Genomic DNA, 19048 nt, shown 5'->3' on the forward strand with positions numbered 1-19048 from the left:
GCTGAGCTTAAAGTGATGGGCAGCCGCCAGAGATCGAATTCCCTGAGAGTCATTTCTCCTTCATATTCAAGAATTCGAGCTCCAAATTTCTCCGGAGCCATCATTTTACGTAGCTACCTTGGAAATGATGATGAAAGAATAATTTGCAAGTGATGTCTCCAGGAACAATCAAATAACATTGACCACAAATAATAATTACAGCGGCCACACTAGCTGGGATCTATTTGTTAAACACACAGAATTAAGACAGTATAATAGACTGGAAAAGATCATTCACTGCAATCCCATTCATAAATTTACCAGGCTCTATGTTTTTCTTCTCTGGCCTTCAATATCTTCACTGTAAGACTTTCAGAATCTTACACCTCTGACAGTTAATAATCTTCTGCTTTGCAGCCCATATTTATTCACAATCAGCTCATTTTATCAAAGCACTGGGCCTTGACCTGACAGCTGATGAGCATAAAATAGCTCTGTAGGGAAAAGTAACACCTTTTATTAGACCAACAGACAGAGCTGGGCTGAGACAAACAAGATTTTAGGCCACAAAACCCTGCTTCAGGCCTGAAATAGAAGCAGAAAAAATTCAAGTTAAGTACAGCTTGGGAGCAGTTGTTCTGAATAAAAACTTAATGAGGTCAAACAACCACCTGATTTGAGGAAAAATTATCCATAAAATACTGGGGATATTAACAAGGTGTGAGATGATGAAGCCATAGGACACCCGGGCCACAAGAGATGCCATGAGCTGCCAGAACTAAAACGTTCTATAATGGAGATAATGTTACTTGGGGAACATCCTGCCCAGAGAGCTCCAAAACCACTGTGCGTGGGAGAGCTCCACGGAGCGCAGCCTGCACAGCCGGGCAGCTGGGAGCCCCGACTGCCCGCGATGCTGGAGCTGCACCCCAGCCCGCCCTCGGGAGGGATTTTGAGGAAGACTCCTTCACACTTTCCTCAGATTTTCCATGGTTGAATTCTGGCTGGGGGGGTTTTACGCTGTAAGAGCTGAAGAGCTCGAGGGACAACACTTTGCAGCCAGCGAGCAAACGATGGAGGCACTACAGAAAAATTACCATAGAAGTCACATCCCTCTACTCCTTAGAGCACAGTGAGAATCCCCCCACTGTAACAAGAGCTTCTGTGTCCACCTTCAGCCAGGGGGAAGCCCCGCACCAACGCTCACATGCTGCAGTACATCTATCAGACACAACAATCAGCTCTGCAGACTCCAAAGCTGTACAGAAAACGACCAGGACGCCACCCACCCAGATATCTGTGTTACCAAGCTTTTTACAATTACTTTACAAACCGCCACAGGACGAGGAATCTTTAAGTGTGCCTTTTCATACCTCTGTAGACTGATTTTGTAAAAAGGAAGAATAGAGGGACACAATGGTTTGGGTGATTTAAGCTCTAGAAGACAAGCTATTATTTAAAAATGCATGATACATACTTCACATCATGTCCATCTGAAAAAAAAACATTTCAGGACTGTTGTTAACTCTACCTTCTCAAGACAGGCCTGATTTCAGAAGCATCTGAAACAGTTAAAGCACGGATTCCACACCGTGTACACATGGTGAGAGGTATAAACCCGAGGGAGCAGCCCAGCTAGAGGTAACTTACCTTGAAAAGCGCTACCTGACACGAACAGACCGTGGAGGAGGAGGCCCTCTGGAAAGCTAATGCCATTTTATGACTTTGTGCCTATGTATAACAAATAAGCTGTTCAAAAAGTTCCCCCTAAAGGTTCAGAAGATAATGGTCCAAACGGATTCACTCAGCAGCCTCTGCGCATTGCTCTCTCTGAACAGCTTCGCTAAAATAAAAATTTAAAAAAAAATTAAAAATTTAGTTCCCTTGCCATCCCTATCAGAAGTTTAGGGGAACAAAAGAATTCCTTCTCCTGGCATTCCTGGATGCATTTCAAACAATCAAATGGGAACTGGGAAAAACGAAGAGGAAGGCAAAGAGCTTGTCTGACTTCAAGGAAAAAAAAACCAACCCCTGACACTTCGCACACCTCTGTGCCTTCCCCAGAGATCCCCAAGGAATTGTGAAAAGGGGTGACATTTCCACCTACCCCATTACTAATTTAGGCAAAGGAAGAGCTTGCTTAAAACCTATTTATAGCAACGCCAGCAAGGGCAGGGGCGCAGGGGTCTGCAGACAGGTGCAGCCGCAGCGCGCATGACCCCTCCGCCGAGGGCAGGATTGGCCCATCCCGGCTCAAAAATATGACATCTTGGGCTCATGATAGTCACAGGGCTTTTCCATCAGCAGGCGGGGCGGGGAAACGGCGGGGCGGGAGGGAAGGGCGCTATAAATTAAGAGGCAAACCCGCCTTTTCCCTCAATGAAAGAGTAAAGTGAGGCAGAGTTTTTGGGTGGGAGAAAATAGAGGGAAAAGCATCAGGTGTCGTTTTGTGCCTCTGAAAGTAACTTCAGCGTTTCTAAATTCTTTTTTTTTTTTTTTTCCTCGCCACATTCCTGCTAAGGAAACAACTCTACAAAGATGAAATACATCATAGGCATCGGAGGGTAAGTTCCTGTTAATGTGTGTATATATATATATATGTGTGTGTGTATATATATATATATATGTATATATGCACACTCTGCTTTTTCTTCCCATTTAATTGTTGTGTGTATGATCTGAGACCTGGAGATTATAGATCTCATTATAAATAGTATTACAGGGTTCTAGAAACGATGCAACTTGCTGGCTTTTCATTTGGGCTGCTTAAACACACAGAGCTCTGCAGGGTGGCGTGTACCAAGCTCTTACAGGCTTAACCGGAGGTATGCTGAAATAGAAAAATAAATTCGAAGTAAATTTACAGGTCAGATGAAGTGGTGCGCCTCAACTATGAAAAAGGATGCCTTCAGCGCTGAGCGAGGCTTTTAAAAGCTTCTCTGAAAGGCAAAGAGGGAAAAAATCCTGCTTCAAATAAGATGGGGGGAGGTACAAAAAGCTTTGCTTTTCTCCAACAAAGTAGGATTTAGGGGCAAGCCTGGGTGGGCGCTAGGGCAGGGCGACAGAGCTCGGCACATCCCCGCCGCCTGCAGAGGGGCTTGCAAACCCGGCACCGGGCACGACCTTAGATTATAACGTGGGTTAAAGCCTCTGTGGGGTTTTTTTTTTTTTAATGGCCTTTGAATAAAAAAAATTAGGAATACGCACATTCAGAGTTGACAGCGCTCCCCTTTGGAGAGGAAGATTATTCGGGTCTTTTCCATTGGCTGTAAGTCGGAGTCCTACTCCGGGAACAGGCCGAGCTTCCCTCCCTCACGACTCCTTTCAGGCCCGTTGAAAAAGCGCTTTTCGCAAGGGGCGGCTTCCTCAGCTGATGAGCTTCAGCCTCCTAACCAGCAAGGGCGCTTTGGGGCCATGAATGCGGCAACGGCTCGTTTTAAACCTACCTCGGAAGCTGCCCGGCTCCCTGCCAGCCCCGGCGGCGAGAGGAGCCGGCGGCCACCGAAGCCCCCGCGGGGGCGGTCGGGGAGCTCAGCGGCTGCAGCCGCGCAGCCTCCTCCATCTTGAGGAGGCGCCCGCCGGGCCTCGCCCAGCTCGGGCAGAGCGGCCGGAGCGAAGGTGGCGGCGCCCCGGCCCGCCGAGCCCCTCTGAGGGGGGACGGAGATGGCGGCGCGGCCCCGCGCTCCCTCAGCGCGGCCGTTGAGCGCGCGGGAACCGCCGCGGCCGTTAGCAGCCGCCCGGGCCCGCGCGCGCGCGCGCGCGCCTTGCCGGCGGCGAAGGGGCGGGGCGGGAGGCGCTCGCAGCCAATCGGCGGGCAGCGCGCGCCGCGGCGGCGGCGAGGCGGGAGATTCAAACGCGCGGGGCGCCGCCGGGGCCGCGGGTTCGCGTCCCGCTGAGGGACGGCGCGTCCCGGCGGCTCTAACGCGGGTCACTTCTCCGTGCAGCGTCACCAACGGTGGCAAAACCACCCTGACCAACCGAATCGTCAAGGCGCTGCCCAACTGCTGCGTGGTCCACCAGGACGATTTCTTCAAGGTACGCGAGCTCCCGCCCTCTCACGCACCCGCTGCGGCTCGCGTAGGCGGTAGAATCGCTCGTAGGCCCGTGCCCCTCCCCCCCCCCATCAAGTTTTGGATACCTGTGCACGCTTCCAAGCGAGCTTTGACAGCTTAGGAGCAATGCACTTAATGACTGTGGTTTTTTAATATATATATATTTAATGTTTTAAGTTACTTTGGCCAGGCAAGGAGGTACTGACCTTTACAAACGTGGGCACGCGCCAGCTTCCAGAGCAGCCAAGCTTGGCACAGCTGAGCACAGAGCAGTTGCAGCAAAAGCTTCCTTCCTAAAAGCTTAACACCAGTCTGACTTTAGGTCAAACTACACGTTGAAGCTAGAGGTTGTTCACTGTGCTCTGTGCAAATCATTTTCTCCATATTGGGTTTTCCTCCTTATTTTATTTAAATAAGAGTGTTGCTTCTAAATGATACCTTAGGATTTAAGCGCCCCTACGCTGCTCCAAACACAGAAAGGCAGTTGTGCTGGGGAGCTTCGACAGCTCCGCAGCAGAAACCCCATTCAAAGGCAGCTAAAGGTGGATACAGAAGGCCTGCGCTGACTCGGGTGCCCTCTGCACCGAGCCTGGCAGAGCAGCAGGGGAAGCTGTCAGGTCAGAGCCGTGCTGCTAACCCTGCAGGCTGCACCCATTTCACAGGAATTACAACATAGCTGCACCACGCCATGCGTGGAAGTCCAAGAGATGCAGCAACAAACCTGAAGGAGTTGCGTGATGAACCCCAACACGTGAGGTGCTCCGGCACCGGCAGCCACATGGTCAGTTCGTCCTGCCTTTGCGGGAGCACGTGCCATACCAAACAGCATGAGACGCTCATTTGAAGGAGCTTCTTTGCCAGCAGCCTCATGCATGAATTTGGCCAGATACAGCCCTTCGAGAGGAGGAGGAATTCTGTTTGACTTTCCATAAACGATCAATAACTTCTCACTAGTGTTTAGCTGGCAAATGCTAGTGCAAGTAAAGCTATAACTAAGTGACCAAAGGTCATGCTAGGCTGACCTGTGTTTTTATTAGAGCTGTTAGTAGTTAAAATAGCTATTCTTGAACACGTAAATCTTAGCAGTTACTTAATGCTGTATTTGCATTTTAAGTTTTTGTACGTTGACTTGTAAACAGGGGCCTGTAGTATTTTGGCTAATAACACCAGATCGAACTATTAACCTAGAACTTTGTCCAAAATGGCTTGACTGAGCCAAGAAAACCTTTCAAAGTTCTTGGGGTTGGTGAAAGATGGGAACTTGCATTTTAATGTCGTCCAAACACGGTCTGTGATTGTTTTGTTAAGTGAACACTTGCTTTGTTGTTTATTGCAGTAGTGTCCAGGTTGTGATCGGATCTTAGGTAACTGATCACGCTGAGTTTGCAGCAATGTTTTATTGCTCACTATATTTCAGCCACAAGATCAAATAGAAGTCGGGGAAGACGGCTTTAAACAATGGGATGGTAAGAGCAGTGTTCGCTATAGGATGCAGTAATGTATATTTTTCCTAAGTATTTCTTTTTAATTATTAAAGATTTAACAGTAAATTCATGTAATTTCAATTTTACAAGTTCATTCTATATTATACTTTCCAGCCTATGTGGTTCGTGGTATTTGATTGTACCTTTTTCCCACCCCCCCTTTCTTCTAACTAGTGTTGGACTCCTTGGATATGGAGGCAATGGTGAGCACTGTGCGGGCATGGATTGAGAACCCAGTGAAGTTTGCCCGTTCCCACGGGGTGAATGTTACGCCTGGCTCTAAAGAGCCAGCCTCCAAAGATATCCATATATTGGTCATTGAAGGCTTCCTGCTTTATAATTACAAGTAAGGTTTGGGGAACTATTAACGGTTTGCCAGGGAAGGACACTAGATCCCTAGCGCCAGGGCTAAAACCTCCTTCTTACTAATATCCCCTTCCCGTCTTGTTCTGAGGTATCGTGCGTACAAATTTTTCTCATGGAAAATGCAAAATTTACCAGTAAGTGCAGGTAAAAGTGAAGTGCACAAGGTGACTTTCTCAAGGCAACGTAGGAAGTTCTTATTTAGGGCGCACCCTTGAACTCTAGGGCACAGGGAGCTTTAGACCAGAACTCGTAAATACTGAGCCAGCAGTGGAGGCGCAGGCTTCCTCCCGGTCTCCCACCACAGTGCCTAAACTGTGACCTGAGAAGGTCATGGATGAGAACAGGGAGATAATCCATTCTGCAGTCACTACTTGGAATCTCTCCTGGAATTTAGGAATAGTTTTCTCACGTGCTTGTTTAACACTGGCTAAATCGAGCTTAGTAATTAATTGTACATTGGAGCAAAGATCAACCTTTTCTTGCTCTTTTTTTTTTTCTTTTTTTTTTTTTCTTACATGGGGGGAAAAAATGCTGGGCAGGAAGATGGGGAGACTAGCCTAGCAGTGAAAAGAGAGAAAACTTCCAATAGCTAAATACATAAAACTTCAGAAAATTGCATGCTATAAACACAACAACAAAAATATTCTTGGCTCCAAACTATAGTTTTGTTTACAAAACTCTTGAAAGAGATCAAGCTGTGCATGACACTTAAGCAAAACCAGAGTTGTTTACAAGCAGCACCATTCCAGCTCTCCAAACCAAATGGAAAATGTAGAACGGCCGTCTTGGATCAGCCGTACCAAGAACGGCCAACTGGGGACTGCGCTGGCACGCTGCCGGGTGTTCTTGGCCTGTCCCCGGGGAGGCGACTCTCGGTGTCTCTCCTGAAGGTTACAGATACCTTTGAAGTGCCCCGTCTTGTTAACGGGAGCCTTTCCTTGGTCCAGAGGGAGTATTTCATCCACAGACCTGGAACTTGCTCAGTTCGTGCTATATTCGGCATTTATGCAACCCTCAGCAGATGTCCGTCAGTCCCACCAGCTCCAAACTAGATTTGCTCTAAGGATTATCCTGGGTTTATTTTCTTCAGCCTACTAGGAGAGCAATGCAGCAAGCTGCAGTAGAGCTAACTCCCTGGATTTCTGGAAAAGAACACGAGCTGACGAGTTGCCTTGCACCAAACCTGTGTGCCCGCGCACGCTCCCACCGCTTGGATAAGTCAGTTCCTGTCAGGGCAATGAATCGCCACTTTGGTCTAATGCAACCAGAACTTGAAATGATCTAGAAAGAGACTTGGTTCATACCCCACGTCTTCCCAGCCCAGTGTCTGATCCTCCACAGTAACTAGTAGCAGGAATTTGGGTGGGAAAAGTCCCTGGCATGCCATTCCGACCTTCCAAAACCAGCGTCCTCCATGTTTTACAGCTACTAATAAACCTGGCACACAGTATCTTGTGTCTTACACACTTCTGTTGTCTAAAACAGACACAAACACGAGAGGCAGGAAGATATTTATGACTTTTGGGGTGATTTAACATGTTTCTCTGTCAGAAAAAAATAAATAGACGTGTTCTTTCTCCCTGTGCTACTCCAGACCACTGATAGACCTGTTTGACGTACGCTACTACCTGGCAGTTCCATACGATGAATGCAAAAGGAGGAGGAGGTAAGAAGATTCCTTGACCTAAGTCTAATCCTTCCTGCCAGTAAAGTCTCTCTCCTAGAGCCTTCAGGCTGCCTTTGTGTTGCTATTAATGGGATACGTTGGTGTCACTTACAAATTGGAATTACAGTTTAAAATTTTAATTTAATTGTTCGTTTTCCACTTTGACATTCGCAGTACTCGGAACTACACTGTCCCTGACCCACCGGGTCTCTTCGATGGACACGTCTGGCCCATGTACTTGAAACACAGGAAGGAGATGGAGGACTGCGGCGTGGATGTGGGTAAGCCTCCTGCGTACGGATCCTTCGGCGCCGCACGTTGGATTTTCAGGAAGCCAGTAACTTCATTCAAGGGAACTTTAACTGTAATGATGCGAGGCACTGAGTTGTAATCCTGGCCTACTTTCTGTCCAGATAAATATAAGTTGTTTTACAGCTAAGAACTTCTTCCCTTTCCTTCGTATTACAAGCACATACAGAGTCGGGGGGGGGGAACCTTAAAACCAAACCACATTCTTTAAAATGGGATGAGAGATTTTGCAGGCCACCGTTTTTTTGGGATGGTTCTGGTTTTCCAATCAGAAAACAAGTTGTCATTTGGGTCACTAGAGTAGGAAACATTTCAAAACTCATCTACAGACACTTTGTTCTGATCTGAAACCTGCAGCCTGACTCCCATCTTTTTCTTTCAGTTTATCTAGATGGACTGAAGTCTAGAGATGAACTTTACAATCAAGTCTTTGAAGATATTCACAACAAGCTTCTAAATTGCTTATAGGTAAATCCATCCCTGCTTCTGAGGGGGTGAAACATGAGGGACTGACTGCTGGAAACATCCCGCCCTTACGCTTGGATAGCCATGCTTTCTCTTCTTCTTTTCAGGGTCTCGGAAGAGCTGACAGACCCGTGTACAGAATGGTGTAAATAGTACTCAGAAGTCAGAATGAGGGTTTATTTGTGTAAACTCTTCTCATACTATCCTTTGGAAAGTATCTTTTTGTATATAATTGAAAAATGAAGATAACTTATTCACAACTGTGATGGACAGGATTGGTTTGTTTGGGTTTTTTTTTATTTTTCTTATTTTATATTCCACTGGCTTAAAGCGAAGTTGAAAATGCATTTTTATAATGGAACAAGTAGAGCTGCGTTGGGAAAACAACTGACTCTTCTGCTTATGTGCTTCTGCAGACATTAAGTCATTATGCAACGGCTTGTTTGTAATGCCACCTCTCAAACTCAGTAAAAATCAGTTGAAAATCTCTCCTTTTTGAGGTCCTGTTTTAATACATCAGTCACCTTTACTGTAGTAGAAACAGGCACAAAACCCCCAAAACACACCAACAGCTCCTGCTTTTTCATATGGCATTTGAAATTTCGTACCTGGGCAGCCTCAAACCTCCTTCTGTGTGGTGCTGCTTTGGTTTAAGTGGTAACGCTGGCCTGGAAGCCCAGTTCAGACACCCCAACAAGAGGGAGGTTCTCAGAGGTGATTAGGGGAGGCCAACAGCACTTCAGATATTTTTAAAGTGCTGGTATGAAACCAGTTTTATGTCAGCCTCAGCTTTGTGGTGTTTCTCACTTCACGCTCAAAACAAATTGGCACATCAAGATACTACGGCCTGTTTCACACAACAGCTCCCAAGGTGAGAAGTTTAGACAAAGGCTTCTGTTACCGCCTTTTGCAATCCAAACAAGAACGTTCTTTGGTCCTAAATTCTCCAGCTGGCTGAACCTCAAATGGCTGGGTTTGTGAACTTTAAATCCAGAAGGCAAAGCAGTGGGATTTCTCAGGGAATGACAGTAGCAGCCTCATATTAAAACTGCACTACCTCAGGAATTAGCACTGAAAATGCCACCCTAATTCTGGTTTGAAACAAACAGCCTTCAAACACAGCCTTGGAGAACACGTGCAGACTGTTGAGAATCATTAAGGTCAGAAAAGACCTCTAAGATCATCAAGTCCAACTGTCAAGCCCACGCCACCGTGCCCGCTAAACCATGTCTGCAGAGAGCAGTCCTGCACACCCCAGTGTAATCAGCCTTTGAAACGTGTCCTGTGGAGGAACTCACACCCGAGCAGGGGTTATACTTTGGGCAAATCCCTGCATTAAAGTGCCTGACAGCACATTACAACTCTGTAAAATGTAGGTACAGGAGGTTCTGCTTTTTCAAATGCTTCCAGTAAGTTTGTAGAAAGTCCACGGACTTATTCATCCATGTCCTCCCTTTCTGGCAAAGCTAAGTAAAACAGCAGTGGCAACAGTTTCACTGATTCTTCTGTTGATAGGCTTTTTCTTGGTATTTCAGTGAGATGAAAAAAGCCTCCCACTCCAAGCAAGGCAGCACAAAAGTAATTCAGCAAACACAATTGGGACATCGAAACAAACCATAACATGGAGCATAACATGCTTGAGAAAGGAATGGGGATATTGTTCCTGAAGCAAACCTGAGTGGCAGGCCTTTCCTTCCCCGCTTACCACATACTTCCTTTGAGAACAACATTCTGCCCGAGCTTCCTCCCTTACAAACAGCACAACTCCTCCACCAGGCGTTCAGGCAGAACCTCTGCCCGTGAGCCCATCGGTGACCTTCCCCCGGGCAGCCCCCTGGGAAGCACGAGTAGAACCATGGGGAGTGTATGAAAATGTCACCTCCCCTTCGCCCCGTCCGCTCGGACGGGTCTGTGCGGCCACCAGCCACCCCTGGGGCAACGTCTGCACTTGCATGTGCTGGGGACAAGGGCAGCTGGCCTGTAGAGCAGACCAGACTAGACTGGACTAGTTCAGGCAGAAGGGACCTACAACAACCATCTTGTCCAGCTCTCTGACCACCTCAGGGGTGGCCAAATGCCTCTTAAACACGGGCTTGGGGCACTGACCACCTCTGGAGGAAGCCTGTTCCACTGTTTGACCACCCTCTTGGTAAAGAAATGCTTCCTGATGTCCACTCTGAGCCTCCCCTGGTGCAGCTTTGAACCTACCCACGTGTCCTGTCCCTGGATCCCAGGGAGAAGAGCTCAGCGCCTCCCTCTCCACGTCCCCTCCTTGGGAAGCTGCAGAGAGCAACGGGGCCGCCCCTCAGCCTCCCTTTCTCCAAAGAAGACAAACCCAGAGGGAAGAGCTGGTTGCAGCATTGTCCTCAGCTAGTGCCAAGCTAATAATAAACCCTCCACCCTGCTCTGTGCCTGGTAACTAATCGAGCTTAAATACTGTGGTGAGATAGGTGAGAGTGTCGGGATCTGTCAGCCCGCTATCGAAATACCCCAGCTAAAGATAGGAAGTGCCATTAAACTGAGGTACTAAAGCACATGGGGCGCACCACGCGTGAAGGGTTCACCATGTTAAGGTACAAAACCTCTCACGTGGGCCGAGTGTGGTGATCTTTTGGGCGCTAAAATAACTTGGCTGTGGTGTCAAGGCAGCTCACTTCGGGAGATTTTTGGGCATGCCTTAATTAGAAACATCGCTCCAGAAAAACAGCTGCCACAGATTAGCAAGAAGTCACCCCAAAACCCACCAAGCCTATTTCAAGGGGTGTTTTAAACAACCTGGTGAAGCAGCCAGAAGTAACAAGTCAGATCCACCACCTCATCCTCACGTTACACCAATATTTTCCGATGGTCTGGCTGGAACACGGATGCCGCAGCCAGAAACGAGACACGAATACTGATGGCATCACTCACACTTCCACAAGCTATAAAAAGGCATATTTCCTTGTGTGCAATCCCCATGCGTGCCTGGAGAGACCCACAAAACTATAATTACACCGTTACACGGCCGGGCGCTCGTCAATGGCAAAGCTGAGGAACGCCTGGGCCAGGGACAGTGTGCTGCGGCTTGTCACCGATACCTTGTAAGTCCATTTGACATCGTTACACGGAGCGTTTCCCACAGATTAGCTGCAGCTCTGCTGGCTGGCAGAAACAAAAAAAAAAGCAGCCCCGGCTCCCCAGCGGGGTCTGGCACAACATTTCCATCAGGGTTTCCCCCCGGGTGAACAAGAGGTTTAACCCCCACCTGATAAGCCGTACAGAACCATTTTGCTTTCATGAAGGCATATAAGGGAAAAGACATCGTGCTCGCTTCAAGCCAGCCTCTAGCAAGCAAAAATCGAAGCCTAAAAAAAGGCACTTGGATATTTTCTGCCCACAGAGAATATAAAACATCCCAGAGCGACGTAAGCTCCGGTTGCGAAGAGGGGAACCAAGGCAGAACATCCCAGTATGTCACATCGCTGAAATCTCCTGGGGACCAGCACACCCCCTCGTCTCTGAGCGCCACTCTAGTTCCTAGAGTGTTTAGTATTATCTCAGTTCCTACAGTATTTTATCTCCTGGAGACTTTTTCCCCAGTAAATCCTCCTCCACAGCGACCGGTAGGTGTTTCCCCCCTCCTTTGCGGCCGTAGGCGGTACACCGTGCAGCCTGCCCAACTCCTGCCGGTACCCCGAGTGCAGCTGCCACAAAAACCACCCCAAATTCTGCTTTATTAAAAAATATTTGGCTGTTATCTTGCACATCCACCAGGATGACATCTCCTGCTACCACCCCCTCCGGAGCAGTGTACCTGCTGGGTGGCTGGGGAGCCGCCGCCCGCGCCGGCCAGGGTGAATGGCCAGCGACTTCCAAGAGCCTTGAAACAGAAACCCGCGGCACGCCGAGCATCTGGGAAGCCTTAGCACTATGTGAACTTTGCACAGCTCGGGAACAACTGTTGCTATAGGATTTCCATACATCCTTTCACACGCCGGCTCGGGTGATGAATCAGCTCTGCGAAAGCGGATCAAATGCCCAGGACTCCAGCTGAATCCACACCCCAAAGCCTCCCCCCCCTCCCCGCCAGATCCCAGCTCTGAGGATGCAGCGCCCAGGGGGAGGACGATGGCCCCAAGCTCCCTAGACAGGCTCCAGCGTCCCCCACCGTGGCCGGAGCCCCCATCCAGCACGCTGGGGCCGCAGCACGGATTCCTGCTCTGCCCTGGGACGCTGCCACCAGCCGGGCGGTCACGTTGTCACCCCTGGATGCCAAGCGCCTCGGCCTGGAAAAACGGGGCAGACTAAAATTATCCCTGGGCCCGCGTGCCCCGCAGGTTGGGATGTAACCGACACCCCGAGGGACGTCAGCGGGCAGCGGCCGGCACACAGGGCTGCCCGGCGGCTGGCACAGAGGGGGGCACGAGGCACGTCCCCTCTGCCCGGGCTGTGCCCGTCTCGCTGCCACCCCAGACCCTCGGGGAGCTGTGAGGGGGAAGCACTGGAGTGACCAAATAAAGCCTAAATTGAGCAAATCTCCCCAGCCTGGAGCTCGGCCGGAGGAAAACCGGCTGCCCCGCCCCGCCGTGGGTGCTGGCGAGCCAGAGGGACGCCTGCCATCCGCTGGGATTTGGCCGGTGATTCCCCCAGATCAAATTCAATTTGGCTCCGTTGCCACGGGGCCGTGGGCAGCCAGAAACCCCTCCGGGCTCCCGGCAGAAACCTGGCCCCGGCCTCTCATGCACGCTCTGCTGCAAGCGGCAATTTGGGACCTCGTACCCCCCAGGAGGCCAGGGGTGAGAAGACGGGGTGCAGCCCACGCTGGTCCCCCCACCCTGGCCACCAGCTGCTCTCCTGCACTCACCAGAGCCCAGCAGCCCTTCCTGGCCCCGATAATATTTGGACTAATTCCTCATCCACTCTGTTCCCAAGCAAAATGGGATCTGGCTGGTCCCCTGCAAAAAGGAGATCCCTGGGGAAAAGGGCAGGGACAGAAACCCTGGAACCCTCCCTGTACCCAAGGGCCTTCCCTGAGCCCCAGGGACCTCCCTAAACCCCACAGACCTCCAGTTCCCAGGACCATCCCTCAACCGATTCTGAGCTCCCCAGATCTCCCCCAGGGTCCAAGGCAAGAGGAGCCGGGGCTCCCCCAGCCCAGGAGCATCCTGCAACCCAGCCCCAGAGCACCGCCCCCCCAAACCCACAGGGAGCTCGCCTGCCAGCATTGGGGCTGATAAGGGAAAAAAAATAAAAGCCCTTCTCCTCCCAAATTAAAGAAATCCCACTGGGACGAGAGTGCAAACACCAACTGGGGGCACAGCAGAGGAGCTGTCGCCCCCCTGGCGTGTCCTCACCCCCTTCCCACCACCCATCCTCCCACGGCAGGAGCCAAGGCGGCCGCCCCGGTGCATGGAAACCTTTATTTCGTTAAAAGGGGGAGCACCCGGTGGGACTGAGGGCTGGGGCAGGGGGATGCGATGCCCCGGGGGGAATGGGGGACGGCTGGGGTCACCCGTGGGGTTGCGGCACCTTGGGCCACCCAGGAATTAGTCCTCGCTCACGGCTCACGCGTGGCAGATGCTGAGCTGCCGCCAGGTTTTAGAGGAGGGGTCTCCCCACCAAGACCCACCCCAGGCAGGGCACTCCGAGACCCAGGCCCTGGGGTGGGATGGGGAGCACCGGTCCCTAAGCACCGCGGCTGTGACGGGGGGGGAGCAGTTGGGGCGGGGGGAGCACGCGGACGGCAAGCCAAGCAAGAGCCGCACGCAGGAAGCCAAAACCCAGCGGAGCACAACCGAAGCCCCCCCCTGAGGCGGGGATCTCCAGGGAGGTGCAAGCCCCCAGCACACCACCGCGAGCCCAGCAGAGCCTGGGGACATTTGCCGAAGGCTGTCGGTGGACCAGCTCCTCGGGAGCAAGGGGCAGAGCCACCCAGGGCCCTTCAGCACGGAGCGGGGGGACTAGGGAAGGGCGACCCCCACCTCAGCCCGAGGGCAGCCGACGCCGGCACCGGCCGAGCTAGCGGATGCTGCCGTCTCCCTCGCTGCTCTGCAGCTTCTCCCGCTCGATGGACCACACCAGCTCCTGGACAAACTTCATCTCCGAAGCCACCTGCTTGGCCAACGCCTCGTAGTGGTTCTCCAGCTTTCGGTAACGCCTCTTGAGGCCGTTGGCCGCCTGCACCACGCTCTTGGTCTCCTCCTGCGCCTGCTTCTTCATGGCCTCCGTCTTCTGCAGCTCCTGCCGGATCTGGCGGAGGTCCTGGCTGATGCTCTCGTTCTCCTCTTTGTACCACGACTCCTTCTCCTCGTAGATGGACAGCAGGGCCTCGATGTCCTCCCGGAAGGACTTCTTGTTCCTCTCCAGCTCTCGGAGGCTCTCCTCGGCTGCAGCCACCTCCTCCATGACCTTGGAGAAGCGCTCAAAGTTGATGTACGTGTTGTTTGGAGGCATGCTGGAGTGGGACTTGATGGTGTACTCCTTCAGGCGCGTGGTCTTCAGCCGGCGGCGCTCGGGCTTCTTGCAGTTGTCTTCGTTGCGGACGTTCCTCCTCTTGATGACCTGCGGAGAGGGACGGCCGCAGGCGTGGGGCGCAGCTGGGACAGCGGGAGCCGGATGGCTTCGGCACCCACCCACGGTCCCCTGGCTGCGCGGCCACCGGCGGCACCAAACCATCCCCAGCTGGGGGCTGGAAGAGCGGTGGAGAGCTGCCGGCGCAGCAGCATCCACCCCCACCCTCTTGGGGGTTTGACACCCAAAAAATGCCCCTTCTTTAACTTCTCACCTTAATCCAAGGGTGTTCCAGGCTTTGGGCGATAGTCATCCGCTTCCTGCAACGACAACAAGGCTGCGATGGAGGGGCAGAGGCTCTGCTGCCTCCTTCCCTGTTCGAGTGCTGGAAAAGCAGCTCGGATCCTGTCACCTCTGGGCCACGGATGAGCCCTGACAAACTCACTGGACTCAGGGGCCACCCCAGACAGGGGCCGCATCCAGCTCCCATGCCCTCAGCCAGCCCCCCAAGAGCAAATACCCGCAGAAGAGCCCGCAGGAACCTCCCGACCGTGGTCCAGTCATGCAGCACCACCGCTCCCTCCCCAGCCCAAGGTCCTGGGTGGTCAGGTCAGCCCTTGAACCCTTCCAAACCCCGTTCCCTCCTTTTCAGCTGAGCTGCTGCACCCTCAAGGGGATCCCAGGATTCACCCCATGCCTGATGTTTCGCAACACCAAATCCTAGAAGCAGCAGGAGGGAAACGGAGGGATAAAGGGGATTTATAAACAAGCAGCACAACAGGGATGGGCAAAGGATGGGCTGGCAGCCGGCGAGCTCAGAGCTCAACCCTGGTGTGACAAGATGTGGGAGCTGCGGAGGGTCGGGCAGGAGGGACCGTCCCCTCTCCCAGGGTAATAATCCCCAGCTCCTCTCCCCGTCTCTCACTTGGGGTCCTTGACGAGCAAGCGGCGGATGAAGTCCTTGGCCAGCTCGCTGGTGTTGCTGAAATACTCCTCGTCGAAGTCGTAGTTGACAGCAGATATGTTGGTCAGGGTCTCCTGCTTCGTTTCCCCCAGGAAGGGGGAGGCTCCGCTCAGCCTGCGGCGAAAGCGGGTTGTGACACCCCAAAAAGGCGACAGCCCGAGAGGGGGGACTCACCCTGCAGTGCCCGTCTCCCCCAGACTCCCCTTATACTCACAGGATGTAAGTGATGACCCCGATGCTCCTGGAAGAGAGAGGAAGACGAGACTGAAGCCCCACGGAGCGCCGCTGGGCCCCTCTCCCTGCACTTTCAGCGAGAGGGCAGCCACGCCAGCACGAGCCTTGTCCCAGGGACCGGCCACTGGTGCACTGGAAGGTGCTTGGGAGGGGACTCACTCACCACATGTCGGCCTCCAGCCCCAGGGGTTCATAGTTCACAATTTCTGGGGCTTTAGAAGGAAAGAGGAGAGACAACAAGGCTTATTCGGGGGGAAAGAAGCATGTTCCCACGGACACACCCCAGCAGCTGCCCAGCCTGGATCTCTGGGATCCAGCCAAAACTCTGAGAGCCCAGAGGAGCCCCACAGGAACAGCACGAGCCGGGTCTCACCTACAAACTCCGGGGTCCCAAATATGTTCTTGAATTCATTCCCAGCTTCAATCTTGTGGGCGATCCCGAAGTCGATGAGTTTGATGCGAGGGTTTGGCACGTTCTTGTCCAGCAGCATGATATTCTCCGGCTGCGGGGGGGAGCGGAGCTGGTGTTTACCCCCACACGCTCGCCCCGCGGGAGCCTTGTGCTGCGCTGGGCACCTCTCCCCGGAGGAGAGGACACACGTCTCAAGCAGGGAGAGATCCCAGAGCCAGCCCGAGCGCTCTGCAGGAGCCTGGCTGCTCGTCCCCACTCCCCACCTGCCGAGCACGGGGCGTTCGCACCTCCCAGACCTCACCTTCAAGTCGAAGTGAGCGATGCGCTTGGAGTGCAGGTAGTGCACCCCATCCAGGATCTGCTTGAGGAACTGGGTGGCCTCCTCCTCCGTCAGGGACTCCTTCTCAGCCAGGAAATCAAAGAGCTCGCCGCCCGAGACCAGCTCCAGGATCAGCACCACGTCCGTCTTGTTCTCGAAGATGTCGTGCAGCGTGATGATGTTGGGGTGCTGGATCTCCCGCAAGATGTCCACCTCCCTCTCGATCTCCTCCCGGCTCACGCCCCGACGGCTGGACGACAGCCGGCGCTTCTTGATGAATTTGGCGGCATATTCCAGACCTGTTTTCCTCTCCCGGCACTTCCGTACAATGGCAAACTGGCCGCTGCAAGACGCGGGGAGGGCGTGAGGAGAGGATCTCCTGCCTCGTACGTGCCGGCGTGTGCCCGGCAGCGGGGTCAGCACCGGCACGAGGACGGGGGACGCCGCGCTGCGCAGGAGGACACGCGGTTTCCCCGGGGTCTGTCGGGAATCGGGGTCCTCCCACACGCAGCCGATGATGCCCGCTGGCTCCCGGGGTTCACACACCCTGGCACTGCCGGAGCAGGCGTGGAAAACCCAGCAGCTGCCCGGGATGGAGGAAGGAAATTCCTCCCAGGGATACAGCAGCTGCAGACCCTCCCCGGGCTGTTTGGGTGCTGCTGTGACTGCCCAGGGTGGGAGATGCCCATCGGCCCCCATTTCCAGCCAGGAGCCCCCGGGCTGCTCCCAGGAGCGAACCCCAGAACCCAGCAGTCCCAGGGGACCAGAAAGCTCCGATGGGGAAAGTGAGGGGTGGGAAACACCTGAAATAAGAGCAACCAACAGTTCAAAGCACTCCTGGGTCAGGGGCCAGGGGGACGCGGGGCTCCAGACATCCACAGGTCCTTCAAGGAGCCGGGTCCTGCCGACACCAGCATCCCTGCCACGGCAGGATCCCGGCCCTTGTCTCTCCCCACCCTGGCCGAGCCCCCCACAGCCCCTCTGCCGGGATGCACGAGGGCCCCCCAGCAGCTTCCCCGCGAGGACAGGATCCGTCCCACGTCCCCTCCCCGCTGCCTTGGCCATTGGCCATCCCCGCCAGCACGCGGTGACGTGTGGTCCCCGTCACCGGCCTCCGTCACCGGCCCCTGCACGCGCCCAGACCCAAGACTCCTTCCCGTGTCCCTGGATCGTGGCTGGGGCCGCCCACAGCCACCGCCGGGGCACGGACCAGCCTCGCCCGGGTGGGATCCGGCCTCTGGGCACCACATCCATCCCCACGGCTCACACCAGACCGCAGCTACAGCCCAGCCCCGGAGGGGAAGGGGACCCGGGAGCAAGCCCCTGGAATCTCCCCACCTTTTAACAAAAAAATATGCTAAAGCCACCCAAAATGTTTCCGCTGCACAATTATTTCCCAGTGCCCGAGAACGAGCACCCCCAGGGAGCCCCCGTGCCCAGGCAGCCACGGTTGTGGCAGACCCCAAGTCCCGGTACCCGGGGCTGGCGTGGCCGAGGCAGGGCTGGAAGATCCCAGCCCAGCCCATGGCCCCCCCCTTTACATCCCAGATGATTAAATCCCGTTTCCGTGCAGTGATTCACCCCCAGATCTGTCCCGCGGGCGCAGAGCCAGGTGGCAGCGACCGAGAAGGGCCAGAAGCCACCAGCCCGGCAGCCCTGGCCAAACCCAGACAGGACGGGAGCTCTGCAGGGAGCTGCCAGGCCTGCCCAGGCACAGGGGGGAGTTTAACGTTAATTAAAGATTTTTTTCTTTAATATATAGCTGCTAGAGGTGCCCGGCTCTCAGCACAGCCCCCAGACCCACGGCACAGGGGATGCCACCAGCACGGGGACACCATGAGGGCTGCAGAAGCCAAGTGAAGCTCCCAGCTCGGTGCTCGGGCAGGGGGGTGCAGCCATGGCAGCCCCCTCCCCGAGCACGGCGGGAGGTCACTCACCTGCCCAGCTCTTCCCCCATCTCGTAGAAGTCCTCCACGCTCTCCTGCCGGAAGGTGGACATGGCTGCGGGGCCCTCGCGGAGCTGAAGGCGCCCCAACCCTGCGAGCGGAGCGGAGGGGGACGCCGGGGAGCAGCCGGGGATCAGCACCTGCGGCACCAGAAAAGGGGGTTTATGCCCCGGGAGCCGCACGGCGACACCAGTAACGGACCTGCTGGGGCAGCTGGGGGCCAGGACGCGGCATGAGGACCCTGACCCCGCAGGGGGACAGGAGGGAAGGGAGCCCCAGAGCAGCCCAGCCCCACGCCACGCTGATGGGCCACAGATTTGTCCCAGGGATGCCCCCCCCCCCCGGCTTATCACACCCCAAGGC

General features: G+C 53.9%; 2 protein-coding genes across 2 annotated transcripts; one reads left to right on the forward strand and one right to left on the reverse strand.

Moving 5' to 3' along the window:
• Positions 1 to 2517: 2517 nt before the first annotated feature.
• NMRK2 (nicotinamide riboside kinase 2) lies at positions 2518 to 8324 on the forward strand. Its single transcript, XM_086477473.1, has 7 exons — positions 2518 to 2543; positions 3924 to 4014; positions 5449 to 5497; positions 5690 to 5861; positions 7476 to 7547; positions 7722 to 7828; positions 8239 to 8324. The coding sequence occupies exons 1-7, from the start codon at positions 2518 to 2520 to the stop codon at positions 8322 to 8324; spliced, it is 603 nt and encodes a 200-aa protein (XP_086333599.1).
• Positions 8325 to 14151: 5827 nt separating this feature from the next.
• DAPK3 (death associated protein kinase 3) lies at positions 14152 to 18741 on the reverse strand. The gene is made up of 8 exons (XM_086477369.1): positions 18677 to 18741; positions 16722 to 17082; positions 16382 to 16511; positions 16172 to 16220; positions 15989 to 16015; positions 15736 to 15888; positions 15085 to 15130; positions 14152 to 14861 (listed from the first exon to the last, which is right to left on the reverse strand). Exons 1-8 carry the CDS (start codon positions 18736 to 18738, stop codon positions 14319 to 14321), a joined length of 1371 nt encoding a protein of 456 aa, XP_086333495.1. The 5' UTR covers positions 18739 to 18741; the 3' UTR covers positions 14152 to 14318.
• Between the last annotated feature and the right edge of the window lie 307 nt (positions 18742 to 19048).

The sequence above is a fragment of the Leptosomus discolor genome, chromosome 24 (genome assembly GCF_034619465.1).
Source record: "Leptosomus discolor isolate bLepDis1 chromosome 24, bLepDis1.hap2, whole genome shotgun sequence".
Classification (NCBI taxonomy): Eukaryota; Metazoa; Chordata; class Aves; order Leptosomiformes; family Leptosomidae; genus Leptosomus; species Leptosomus discolor.